The 14,603-nt window shown below is 39.6% G+C and overlaps 1 protein-coding gene across 3 annotated transcripts in view; it reads right to left on the reverse strand.

The window, feature by feature from the left end:
- The window catches only part of KLHL2 (kelch like family member 2), a 101,927-nt gene that overhangs the window by 23,070 nt on the left and 64,254 nt on the right, over positions 1 to 14,603 (reverse strand). For all 3 annotated transcript variants that reach the window (XM_081811183.1, XM_081811180.1, XM_081811186.1), the window contains one exon: positions 2,522 to 2,631. In XM_081811183.1, coding sequence (XP_081667309.1) covers positions 2,522 to 2,631 — 110 coding nt within the window. The remainder of the gene's footprint in view (positions 1 to 2,521; positions 2,632 to 14,603) is intronic.

The following is a 14,603-nucleotide window of genomic DNA, read 5'->3' on the forward strand; positions in this document are numbered from 1 at the left end:
GCTGTGTCTCTCTCTGTCAAATAAATAAATAAAATCTTAAAAGAAAAAAAAGAAGCCTTTCAGTTTTCACTCAGGTCTCTTGAAATGCTCATTTGGGGGAAGACAGATGTCATGCAAGAAGTCTGATTACTTGAGATCACCATGCTATGAGGAACCTAAACTAGCCACAGAGAGGGAGGGCAGGGAAGGGCCAGGGGGAAGAGGACAGAGGTGGAAGGAGATACCAACCAAACTCCAGCCCAGGAGCCAGAGAAGTGAATGAAGGAGCCACTGTGGATATTCTGGAGACATAAGATACCATGTGCAGACGGACTGAAGCTCCAGTATGGCTCATCTGGTATCATGCTGGTATCTCCAGACATTCAAGCCAAGCCAGCAGAAGCCCCAGACACTACAGAGCAGAGATAAGCTGTCCCAATATGCCCTGAATGAATTCTGCCCACAGAATTTTGAGTATAAGAAAATGGTTATTGTTTTGTGTCACTACACTTTGGGGTGGCTTGTTATGCAGCAGTAGAAAATCAGAACAGCTTTCATGATATTTCTATTACATAGGTATTATCATGACATTGTCCTACCACTTAAAACCCTTTAAAGGCTCCTCATCACTAGGATGAAGTCAAGGTTCTTTAATATGGCTGAGAAGATATTTTATGTCATCTTCCCATCTTATCTCCTACCACTCTGCCAAACATATTCTAAACTCTAACCATACAGAACCAACGTAATGCCATTATTCTTTCACGCCTTTTTTTACATTTACGTATTCTACCTCTACCTGGAATGCCCTTCCCATTCCCACCCATCCAGACTTCCCCAGCAAACTCATACTCATTTTTAGAACTTGGATCCTACATGTGAGACAGGCTGAACTGCCATGCCCATCCCAGGAATGACGAAATGCTCCTAAGTACCCTCTACAGCATTCCATAATCACTAATTTAGCCCACTTGTTGTTCCTCTAGTCTGTGGAGTAAAGATTGCTGTTTTCTTAATATTTCCGTATCTGTGACGCTATGGCAGTGTCCGGTACTCAGCAGGCACTCAATACATGTCTCTTAATATGACTAGTAATGTCTTCCTCTTCTTTATATTTCTGAAGTGCTAAGATTATACATACAACAACCACTTCTCACATACTTTTTTCATATGGTAAATATAATAGTAAATGTGCCTTTTTATGCCCAGGCAGGATGGATATCTTTGAAGAATAAAGCTAAATTTCATACAACTTTAAATGCAAAGCACACAAAGGAAAAAATGTTTCAGTTTCTCCAAACTCAGTGTGTTCACAAGCTTTTGTGTCCTGATTCCCAAAGAATACAACACCGACCCAAAGAATAAAACCCACTAAGAGAAGAGAAAGTGGGGGGGCGCCTAGGTGGCTCAGTCAGTTAAGCGGACGACTCCTGATTTCAGCTCAGGTCGTGATCTCAGGGTTGTGAGATTAAGCCCCACATCAGGCTTCATCCTCAGCACAGAGTCTGCTTGAGATTTTCTCTCCCTCTCTCTCAAATAAATAAATAAATCATAAAAAAAAAAGGTGCAGGTGGCTGACAAAGGCAACTCAAAATGTGGAGAGGGAGGCTACAGCCAGACAAAGCAGCTGCTCTCTGGAAGGGAGAAGGGAAGTGCTGGTAGGGATGGGCTATGAGTGGCAGGAGATCAATTTAAAGGAAGAGTATGGTCAAGAATGTTCAGTATAGGGCGCCCGGACGGCTCAGTCGCTTAAGCGTCTGCCTTCAGCTCAGGTCATGGTCCCAGGGTCCTGGGATCGAGTCCCACGTTGGGCTCCCTGCTCAGCAGCGAGTCTGCTTATCCATCTCTCTCTGCCCCTCCCCCCTGCTCTCATGCTCACTCTCTCTCTCTCTCTCAAATAAATAAAATCTTAAAAGAAAAAAAAGAGGGGCGCCTGGGTGGCTCAGTTGGTTAAGCGACTGCCTTCGGCTCAGGTAATGATCCTGGAGTCCCTGGATCGAGTCCCGCATCGGGCTCCCTGCTCGGCAGGGAGTCTGCTTCTCCCTCTGACCCTCCTCCCTCTCATGCTCTCTGTCTCTCATTCTCTCTCTCTCAAATAAAAAAAAAAAAAAAAAAAAAGAATGTTCAGTCTAGAACAAGCTACTACTCTGTTATCCCTGGTAACTTCTTCCAACTCACAGGACAGTAAAATTACTTTGGTTTGAGAAATACTGCATTTAGATCACAATTTTTATAGGCATCTAGCTTTGGGAAGAAACCCAGCACCAAAGGACTAGTTTCAAACAGTTTAACATGTGCCAGTTCTTACTGTGGGGGTCAAGTACAAAACTCTAATGTCTAGGAATTCAGGGAACTTCCTATGGAGTGAAGAAACAGTAATTTGCACAATCAACAAGTTAACTAGTTGAGTTTCTAATAACTTCCAGATCAAAGATCACTGGCTGTCACTACACATACAGAATTACAAAGTTACGAAACAAAGTGAAATAAAGAAAGGAAAAGTACTACATCACAATATACCAGAAAAGAACAATTTAATTACCTTCTCTTCTGAGGAGATGGTAAGTTTGTCACTTGAGATTAAGCTGCACACTTGTTCAATGCCGAGATTGAGAAATTCTTCACTAAGTACAACATCTGCAAAATGCTGCTCTGTTTGGAGGTTAAAAATAAAATCCATTAACACCAACATTCCATTATCCAGCTTCAAACTGCTTCAAAAGGAAGAGGTTTTTCTTAATCTAACCTAATAATGAGAAAAACAACTGCATTTCCTCAAGGCAAGAGCTAACAAAACCCAAACAATCTCAACTGGGGAAGTGCTCTCACTTGAGTAACAAAGTAGAGGCACAGGTAGGAAAACTGCCTTATATACTCAACTGAATCTCTTCTGCTTCACACGGTGGTATTTCATTAACCATGTATTCCTTATATGCTAATAAGACTATCAATATTTAAATCCGTAAAACCTTTTGATTACATAAATCAGATAAAGTACATGGTATTAATATATTCACACACTTGAATGTATTATGTAAAACACTAGAGGACTCCAAAACATAATGGAATAAGGAGGGAAACCTGCTTTATTTGAAAACTTTAAACAAATTTTAAATGCTCGTCAGTCTGAACATATGACTATCATTTAAAAAAAAACAGAATTGATTTATAATATAGATAGCTCTGAATTCTGTGGCAGTTTATCTGGGACCAAAGCATACTATTATATACCCTCAACCCCCTTCCAGAAACTGGTAAAACTAGTAATTTTTGAAATACTAAGAAAACTAAGATTTCACAAATATACCCACTCCTCCAAAGGGGGGGGTGGGGGGGGAGGAACTGTTCATATAATCAATGACTTTACAACTTTAAAAATTAATCATTTACAAAATAACCTTTCCTGCAAATCCAGCTCTCATTTATAAAGTGTGAGTTCACAAGGAAATGTGGTGTTTGGGCTTTGGAGTCAGACACAGAGAGTTAAATCCCAGCTGTCATATGCTGGCTTGTAAAACCTTGGGCGAATTATATCATTTCTCTAAAGCCTTGGTTTCCTCATCTATAAAATGGGAATAATAAGAATACCTTACCTAATAAGACCACTGTGAGGATTAAACAAATTAAAAGTTTATAAAGCACCTAGAACTGTGTATGGTAGAGAGTAAGGATTTAATAACTTAGCTCTTACTGTATTGTTATCCTTAAGTTCTAAAGTAAAAATTTGCCAGGCAACCTAGGTATTTTCTAAAGGTCTTCACAAGTAATCATATTCTTTTTTTTTTTTTTGGTCAGGAAATATTTTATTGACAACTAGGGACATGGCCATAAGAGAGGGAAGCACACAGGACTGCAAACTAAAACCCAACAGGCAGCAAGAGCCCTTTGAGCCAGGAACCCTGAGTCCTGGCATCCTCACGGTCTCCCACCAAACAAGACTGGGCATCCAGGAGAAGGGGCAGTGGCTCTGGTGTCCCACAGAGTGAGAGGATATTTGATGCCTCATTACGAGCGACAGGGTAAGGAGGTAAAATGGAGGGAGGGTCCATCACTGCCTAAGACCACCTCCTCCTCTCAGAGCCAACACAAGGTGGAGGACTGACCACAAGTAATCATATTCTAATAGTAATTTTTTTAAAAAGGCTTTCTAAGATGAAATAAAGATTCATTTCAAATGTGTTTCAACATACCACAGAAAGGATTAGTTGGCTTCCATCTTTTCAGAAACACTTCAAAATCTGCATTTACATAAACCCCATAACTATTCACTTTACAAAAGATTCATCACAAAATGACTTTAAAAATGATAAGCAGCTCTAGGATCATTATAAAATGATTTGGATTTACAAAAATCCAGCTGACACAATTTTTTTTCTGTTGGAATACATTTTTCTATTTCTTATTTTTTTATTGAAGTATAGTTGACACTGTTAATATTAGTTTCAGGTGTATAACAGTGACTCAACAATTGTATCCATTATGCAGTGCACACCAAGGTAAGTGTAGTTACCATCTGTCATCATACAGTTATCATATTATTGACTATATTCCTTATCTGTACTTTTCACCCCTGCAACTTATTTATTTTGTAAATGCAAGTTTGTACCTCTTAATCCCCTGCAACTATTTCACCCTTCCCCCTCCCCCACCTCAACAACCACCAGTTTGTTCTCTGTATTTAAGAGACTTTCCAGGTTTCTGTGTTTGTTTCATTTTTTAGATTCTCTATAGAAGTGAAATCATATGGTATTTGTCTTTCTCTGAGAAAGGTCCACCACGTTGTTGTGAATGGCAAGATTTCGTTCTTTTCTATGGCTAACATTCACTGTACACATACACTACTTGTTCTTTACCCATTCATCTATCAATAGATATTTGGGCTGCTTCCATATCTTGACTATTGTAAATAATGCCACAGTAAATGTAAGGGTGTATATAACTTTTCAAATTAGAGGCTTGGGTTTCTTTTAGGGAAATACTCAGCAGTAAAATTACTGGATCATATAATATTTCTATCCTTAACTTTTTGAGAAACCTCCATACTGTTTTCCATATGTGCACCAACTTACATTCCCACCAATGGTGCACCCAAGAAACCTTTTCTCCACGTCCTTGCTAACACTTGTCTTTTATTTCTTGTCTTTTTGATACTAGCCATTGTGACTGGTGTGAGATATTTCACTGTGGTTTTGATTTGCATTCCCCTGATTAGCGATGTTGAGCATCTTTTCCTGTGTCTCTTGGCTGCCTGTATGTCTTCTTTGGAAAAATGCCTATTCAAGTCCTCTGTCCATTTCTTAATCCGATTATTTGGGCTTTTTTGGTGTTGAACTATATGAGTTCCTTATATATTTTGGATATTAACCCCTTATAGGATAATCTGTCAATATCTTCTCCCATTCAATAGGTTGCCTTTTCATTTTTTTGTTTTATGGTTTCTCTCACTGTGTAAAAGTTTTTAGTTGGATGTAGTTCCAGTAGTTCACTTTTGCTTTTGTTTCCCTTGCCTAAGGGGACATATCCAGAAAAACGTGAAAGCTGATGTCAAAGAGAATATTACTTATGTTTTCTTTTAGGAGTTTAAAAGGCCTTACATTTAGGTCTTGAATCCATTATGAGTTTACTTTTGTGTATGGTTTCAGGCCTTACATTTAGGTCTTGAATCCATTATGAGTTTACTTTTGTGTATGGTATAATGTAATGGTCCAGTTTCACTCTTTTGCATGTAACTGTCCAGTTTTCCCAGCACCATTTATTGAAGACACTATCTTTTCCCCAATGTATATTCTTGTCTCCTTTGTCATGAGATTAACTGACCATATTATTTATGGGCTTTCAATTCTGTTGCATTGGTCTATGTGTCAATTTTTATGCCAGTACCACCTCTTTTGGTTATTATAGTTTTACAAAATAGTTTGAAATCAGGAAATGCAATGCCTTCATTTTTGTTCCTTCTTAGGATTGCTTTGGCTATTCGTGATTCCATAAAATTTGTAGTATTTTTTTTTTCTATTTGAACAATACCATTGGAATCTTGATAGGGATTATACTGAATCTATAGACGGATTTGGGTGGTATGGGCATTTTAACAATATTAATTCTTCTGATTCATGAATGCAGGATATTCCATTTATTTGTATCTTTTTCAGTTTCTTTCATCTAAGTCTTGTAGTTTTCAATGTAGAGATTGTTTACCTCCTTGGTTAAATTTATTCCTAAGAATGTTATTGTTTTTGATGCTATTATAAATGGGATTGTTTTGTTTTTCAGATATTTCATTGTTAGGGCATAGAAACTCAAGTTGCATGTTAATTTTGTATCCTGCAAGTTTACTGAATTTATTGATTAGTTCTAAGGTTTTTTTGGTGGAATCTTAGGATTTTCTATATATATGAAATCATATCATCTGCGAAGACAATTTTACTTCTCCCTTTCCAATTGAACGCCTTTTATTTCTTTCTCTTGCCTGATTGCTCAGCTAGGATTTCCGTAATATGTTGAACAGTAGTGGTGAGAGTGGGCATCCTTGTCTTGTTCCTGATCTTAAAGAAACCTTTTCAGTTTTTCACTGCTGAGTATGAGGTTAGCTATGAGTTTGTCATATATGACCTTTACTATATTAAGGTTTAATATATTAACGTATGTTCCTTGTATACCTAATTTGTTGAGAGTTTGTCTCATAGAAGGATGCCATATTTTGACAAATGTTTTTTCAGCATCTGAGATGATCACATAATATTTATCTTTCTTTCTATTCATGCACTGTACTTCATTTAATGATTTACAGATGTTGAACTATCCTTGAATCCTATGGATAAATCCCACTTGATCATGGTATATTATTCTTCTATGGACTCCTGAATCCAGTTTGCTAATATTTGGATAAGAATTTTTGCATCTACATTCTTCAGCTATATTGGACTATAATTTTATTTTCTTGTAATGTCCTTGTCTGGCTTTGGTATCAGAGTTTTAACCCTAGCCTTGTAAAATGAGTTTGGGAATATTCCCTCCTCTTCTATGTTTTGGAAGAGTTGGAGGATTAGTGTTAATTCTTTCAAGTTTGATAGAATTCATCAGTGAAGCCATTTGGTCCTGGAGCTTTCTTTTGGGGAGCTTTTAGATTACTGATTCAATCTCTTTAGTTGCTATTGGTCTGTTCAGATTTTCTATTTCTTCATGATTCAGTGTTGGCAGACTGCATGTTTCTAGAAATTTATCCATTTCTTCTGGTTATATTAGCATATAAGTGTTCTTACTAGTCTCTTATGATACTTTCTATTTCTGTGATATAAGCTGTAATGTCTCCTTTTTCATTTCTGGTTTTATTTACTTGAGTCTCTGTTTTTTAGTCTAGCTAAAGGTTTCGCAATTTTACCTTTGCAAAAAAACCAGTTCTTAGTTTTATTGACCTTTTCTATTGTTTTTCTGGTCTCTATTTCATTTATTTCTACTCTGACTTTTGTCATTTCCTTTCTTCTGCTAACATTGGGTTTAGTTTGTTCTTTTTCTAGTGACTTGAGGTGTAAAATTAGGTTGCTTATTTGGATCTTTTTTCGTAACAGGCCTTTATCACTGTAAACTTTCCTCTTACAATTGCTTTTGCAGCATCCCATAGATTTTGGTGTGGTGTGTTTCTGTTTGCTTCAAGATATTTTATTTCCCTTTTGATTTCTTCCTTGACCCACTGGTGGACTGGTGGTTCAGCATGTTGTTTAATTTCCTCACATTTGTGAATTTTCCTAGTTTCCTCTTGTTATTGATTTCTAGCTTCATACCACTGTGCTCAGAAAAGATAGCCAGTATGATTTTAATCTTAAATTTGCTAAGACTTGTGTTGTGACTTATCATATGATCTCTCCTGGAGAACATTTTGTGTGTGCTTGAGAAGAATGTGTATTCTGCTATTGTTGGATGTTCTATATGTCTGTTAGGTCTGTTTGGTCTAAAGTATGGCTCAAGTCCAATGTTTCCTCATTGATATTCTGTCTAAATGATCTATCCGTTGTTGAAAATGGATACTGAAGTCTCCTACTACTATTTTATTATACCTGGTCTGTTAGTATTTCTTAATATACTTAGATACTCCAATGTTGAGTCATATGTATTTTTAATTGTTACATCTTCTTGATGAATTGAACCTTTTGTCACTATGTAATTACCTTCTCTGTCTCTACTTACCATTTTTGGTTCAACATCCATTTTGTATGATATCAATATAGCTACATTTGCTCTCTTCTGGTTTCCCCTTGCATGGAATATCTTCTTCCATCCCTTCACTCTGAGTCCTTAAAGCTAAAGTGAGTCTCTGGCGGGCATCATATAGTAGGGTCTTGTTTTTTTAATCCATCCCGCCACTGTGTGCCTTTTGATTGGAGAATTCAATCCATTTACATTTAGAGTATTTATTAATAAGACCTTACTAATTCCATATTATTGTTTTCTGGCTGTTTTATATTTCCTTTGTTCCTTTCTATGGTTTTTGATGTCAAAATTTACCTCTTTTTATATTGTGCATTCACTAACATATTGTAGCTATAGTTATTTTTAATATTCTTGTCATTTAATCTTATGCTAGAGTTAATACAACACCATATTACATTATTAGAGTATTCTATTCTATTCTGTTTATTTATTTGAGCGAGAAAGAGCATGCAAGAGTATGTGTATGAGCAGGGGAGGGGCAGAGGGAAAGGGAGGAGGAGGAAGCAAACTCCCCACTGATCGTGGAGCCCAACATGGGGCTTAATCTCATGACCTTGCGATCATGACTTGAGCCCAAACCAAGAGTCAGATGCTTAACCAACTGAGCCACTCAGGCGCCCCTAGAGTATTCTTAATACAACTGTACACTTGCCTTTACCGACGTCTTGCATATTTTCATATGTTTTCATGTTACTAATAATTAACAAGTCTTTTCACTTCATTTTTGTCAGCATTTCTAAGGCAGGTCTAGTGATGATGAATTCCCTTAGCTTTTTTGTCTGGGAAAGTCTCTTTCCATTTCTGAAAGACAACTTTGCTAAATAATGTATTCTTCGTTGGCAGTTTTGTTTTTTTTTTCCTCTCAGCACCTTGAATCCCACTCTCCTAGCCTGTAAGATTTCTGCTGAGAAATCCCCCTGACAGCCTTATGGGAGCTCCCTTATAAGTTACAAGCTTTTTTTTTTTTTCTTGTTGCTTTTAATAAAGATTATCTCTTTGTCTTTGATTGACTGTTTTAGTATAATGTGTCATACAGAAAATTTCTTTAAGTTGATTTTGTTTGGTGACCTATAAAAGCTTCATGAACTTAGATATCCAAATCTTCACCCAGATTTAGGTAGTTCTCAGCCCTTCTTTCCTTTTTTTTTTTTTTTTTTTAAAGATTTTATTTATTTGAGAGAGAGAGAGAGAGCACAAGCAGGGGGAGGGGCTGAGGGAGAAGCAGACTCCCCGCTGAGCAGGGAGCCTAATGCAGGGCTCGATCCTGGGACCCTGAGATCACAACCTGAGCCAAAGGCAGGCGCTTAGCAGACTGAGCCACCCAGGCACCCCAGCCCTTATTTCTTTAAATAAACATTCTATCCCCTTCTCCCTTTCTTCTTCTAGAACTCCAATAATTCACCATTTGGTCCTTCTAATGGAATTTCATAGATCATGCAGCTTTTCTTCACTCCTTTTCATTTTTTTCCTTGTTCTCCTCAGACTGGATGGTTTTAACTTCCTGATTCTTTCTTCTGTGTGACCGTCTCCACTGCATTTTTCATTTCATTCACTGAATTCTTCAGCTCCAAAATGTGTTTGGTTCTTTTTTTTATGATTTCCCTTTGTTAAACTTCTCATTTTATTCATGTATTGTTTTCCTGAAATCACTGAATTATTGGTGTTTTCATGAAGCTCACTGAGTTTTCTTAAAACAGCTAATTTGAATTCGTTATCAGGAAAATAACAGATCTCAAAGTTTTTGGGTTTGGTTATGGGAAGATTACTGTGATCTTTTGGTGGTGTCATGTTACCTTGATTTTCCATGTTTGTTGGAGTTGTGTGCTGCTGTCTCTGTCTCTGAAGTAGCAGTCATCTCCTCTAGTCTTTGCTATCTTCAGGGGAGTAATACCTGCCTTCAGCCCTGCTGGAGATTCTGAGGATTTCTTGGACCTTCTATGGACACACCTGCTCTAAGCTTCTTATTCCCTTTTGTGGAAGAAATCTTAAGCTTGTATGCTTGTCTTCATCCTGCAACACACCAAACTGAGTGCTCACAGCCTCTCTTTTGTTTTCTCAAAGGTGGTGCTATAGCTGAAGTTTGTGGTCTCTCCCTGGCCCACAGATTTGGGCCTGCTGCATGTGCTTATTTGTCACCTTCCAAAGCTCACTCTTGCCTCTTCCTACAAAAGCACAAACAGGAAACTTGCCACACAGTGGGGGTGGGGGGCATAGCATAGAGGGGGTGGGGTGCATATGGGTCTGTTGAGAGGATCTGAGAGGGAGGCTTTCCCAGCAGCTAGTGGGCAGGCTTTTGATGGGAGTCCACCACGCAGTTAGTAGAACTGTGTCCCTCAGTGCTCACTCATACACTCTTCCTTTTCTGCACTTAAAGAATTGCAGCCTGAGGAAGATCTCTCTTGGCCCTGTGCTGTACACCTTGGGGAGGGGGTGATATGGGTAAAGTCAAACTGTTCCAACCCACTCTAATGTATCCAGACTTCTTTTTTTCTCTGATAAGTGCTGGATCTTCCCCTCTGGAAACCTGGACTTCTTTAAAGGCTCTCCTCTTGTCCACAGGTGACTGTCTAGGTCAATGTTCTCCAGTGGCTCCCTGACTGTGGTCAAGAGGGGCTAGAATGGGTTCATGGGTCACTTCAGAGTCCACAACCAAGACAGGGGTCTGTCTGCCTAGTATGCAATGCACAAGTAGGCAAGACTCCCACCGGATCCCTTGGTGTATGGTGCTGAATCCCACAGGTCCCACAAAGCCACTTTGTTCATGCATGGATACAGAATACTTGTTATTGGGGGTGGGAGGGCAAAAATGAGGAATGTCTTATGCCACCATGATTAAAAACAAATGTTTTTAGAGGAAGGGAAAAGATGGTGGAGGAGTAGGGGACCCTATTTCAACCAGTCCCCGGAATTGAGCTGGATATCTACCAGACCACTCTGAACACCCACGAAATCAACCTGAGATGTAAGAAGATAGATCTGGATCTCTACAAACAGAATATTGCAGGTGGTTGGATTCAAGGTACGAAGAGGTTCCGTGGGAAGATATTGAAGGATAAACGGAAGGGGGAGGGAGCTGAGCCGTCAGGATCCTACACCGCCGATGAGTGATAGCCTCCCGCACTGGGGACCGGACACAGACTCGCAGACCGGTAGCAGCGGGGAAAGGACTTTAGGGCAGCCCCCCTGACAGAAACCTGGAGCAGGTGCGAACTGGGGGCGGCTGGTGGTTTTAGAAGCACAAAGGGCAGAGACATGCCCCAACCTGGAGGCAAGGACTGGGAGTGCTGCTGAGAGGCACACAACCCAGGACGCTGCAGTTTTAAGCAGCACAGACAGAAACGGAGATACTGTGGCCTGGAGAGCTCACTGAAGAACAGACTGTGATCTCTCTGCTCTGAGGCCGAGGTTTGGAAACGGTCTTTTCAGCTCTGATTCTCGGAAGAGACACAGAAAGCCGCCAGGGAAAGCCGCCAGAGAACAAAAGCCCCCAAAAAACACTTTTCACTGAGCCCACCCCACCCCCACAGGGGGCAGGGCAACTCTGCACAAACAGGGTTGCCAGAGTAACAGTGCAGCAGGCCCCTCCCCCAGAAGACAGGCTGGAAGAACAAGAGGGCAACAACCCTAAGGTCCCTATAAAACAGGTACATCTTGCTTGGGTTGTGGTCAATAATTTGGACTCTGTACACTCCCAAAACCACCCCTCAACAGAATGACTAGAAGGAGGAATCCCCAAAATAGGAAAGACTCAGAGACTGTGACTTCTGCCACAGATTTACAAATGAATACAGATATAACCAGGATGTCAGAAATGGACTTCAGGGTAACAGTTACGAAGACCATAGCTAGAATGGAGAAATCGATTAATGGCAACATAAGAGTCTCTAAGGGCAGAAATGAAAGCTAAACTGGCAGAACTTAAAAATGCTATCAGTGAGATCCAATCTAATCTAGATACTCTTAATAGCTAGGGTAAACAAGGCAGAAGAACGAATTAGTGTTCTAGAAGACCAATGGATAGAAAAAAAGGAAAAGGAGGAGGCCTGGGAGAAACAGCTCAAAATCCATTAAAACAGAATTAGAAAAATAAGTGACGCCATGAAACGTTCCAATGTCAGAATTATTGGGATCCCCGAGGGGGTGGAGAGAAAGAGAGGACTAGAAGATATATTTGAGCAAATCATAGCTGAGAACTTCCCTAATCTGGGGAATGAAACAAACATTCGTGTCCTAGAGGCAGAAAGGACCCCTCCCAAGATCAAGGAAAAGGGGCCAATGCCCCGGCATGTAATAGTAAAACTCGCAAATCTTAGAACCAAGGAAACCATCTTAAGGGCAGTTAGGGGGAAGAGATTCCTTACATACAGAGGGAGGAACATCAGAATAACATCAGACCTATCCACAGAGACCTGGCAAGCCAGAAAGGGCTGGCAAGACATATTCAGGGTACTAAACGAGAAGAACATGCAGCCAAGAATACTTTATTTGGCAAGGCTGTCATTTAGAATAGATGGAGAGATGAGAGCTTCCAAGACGGGCAGAAACTGAAAGAATATGTGACCACTAAGCCGGCCCTGCAAGAAATATTAAGGGGGGTTCTGTGAAAGGAGAAAGACCCCAAGAGTGATATATAACAGAAACTAACAGAGACAATATACAGAAACAAACACTTCACAGGCAACATGATGACAATAAATTCCTATCTTTCAATAATCACTCTCAACGTGAACAGCCTAAATGCTCCCATAAAACGGCACAGGGTTGCAGACTGGATAAAAAGACAGGACCCATCCATATGCAGTCTACAAGAGACTCATTTTAAACCTAAAGCTACATCCAGACTGAAAGTGAAGGGATGAGATTCATCTTTCATGCCAACGGGCCTCAAGAGAAAGCTGGGGAGGCATTCTTATATCAGACAAAGTAGATTTTAAGCTAAAGACTGTAGTTAGAGACACAGAAGGACACTACATCATTCCTTTTTTTTTTTTTAAGATTTTATTTATTTATTTGACAGAGAGAGACACAGCGAGAGAGGGAACACAAGCAGGGGGAGAGGGAGAGGGAGAAGTAGGCTTCCTGCCGAGCAGGGAACTTGATGCGGGGCTCAATCCCAGGACCCTGGGATCATGACCTGAGCCGAAGGCAGACACTTAACAACTGAGCCACCCAGGCTCCCCACTGTATCATTCTTAAAGGGTCTATCCAACAAGAAGACCTAACAGTTGTAAATATCTACGCCCCCAACATGGAAGCAGCCATCTACATAAGCTAACTGTTAACCAAAATAAAGAGTCCTATTGATAACAATACGTTAATTGTAGGAGACCTCAATGCTCCACTCTCAGCAATAGACAGATCATCTAAGCAGAAAATCAACAAAGAAACAAGAGCTTTGAATGACACACTGGACCAGATGGACCTCACAGATATATACAGAACATTCCACCCTAAAACAAAAGAATACTCATTCTTCTCGAGCGCACGAGGAACTTTCTCCAGAATAGACCACATACTGGGTCACAAATCAGGTCTCAACCGATATCAAAAGATTTGAGATTATTCCCTGCATAGTCTCAGACCATAATGTTTTAAAACTGGAACTCAATCACAAGAAAAAATTTGGCAGAAATTCAAACACTTGGAAGCTAAAGACCACTCTGCTCAAGAATGTTTGGGTCAACCAGGAAATCAAAGAAGAACTTAAATAATTCATGGAAACCAATGAGAACGAAAACACATCAGTCCAGATCCCATGGGATACTGCAAAGGCAGTCCTCAGGGGGAAATTCACAGCCATCCAAGCCTCACTCAAAAAAATAGAAAAATCCCGAATTCACCAACAAACATTACACCTTAAAGAACTGGAGAAAAAGCAACAAATGATGCCTAAGCCACGCATTAGAAGAGAAATAATTAAGATTAGAGCAGAGATCAATGAATTAGAAACCAGAAACACAGTAGATCAGATCAACGAAACTAGAAGCTGGTTCTTTGAAAGAATTATTAAGATTGATAAGCCACTGGCCAGACTTATCCAAAAGAAAAGAGAAAGGACACAAATTAATAAAATTATGAAAGGGGAGAGATCATGACTAACACCTAGGAAACAGAAACAATTATTAGAAATTATTATTAACAACTACATGCCAATAAATTAAGCAACATGGAAGAAATGGATGTCTTCCTGGAAACTTATAAACTGCCAAGACTGAAACAGGAAGAAATCGACAACCTGAATAGGCCAATAACCAGTAACAAGATTGAAGCAGTGATCAAAAACCTCCCCCAAAACAAGAGTCCAGGGCCTGATGGATTCCCTGGGGAATTCTATCAAACATTCAAATAAGAAATAATACCTATACTCCTGAAGCTGTTTCAAAAAATAGAAACAGAAGGAAAGCTTCCAGACTCATTCT

Source organism: Leptonychotes weddellii, chromosome 2, assembly GCF_054177405.1.
Source record: "Leptonychotes weddellii isolate Sample4059 chromosome 2, ASM5417740v2, whole genome shotgun sequence".
NCBI classification, from domain to species: Eukaryota; Metazoa; Chordata; class Mammalia; order Carnivora; family Phocidae; genus Leptonychotes; species Leptonychotes weddellii.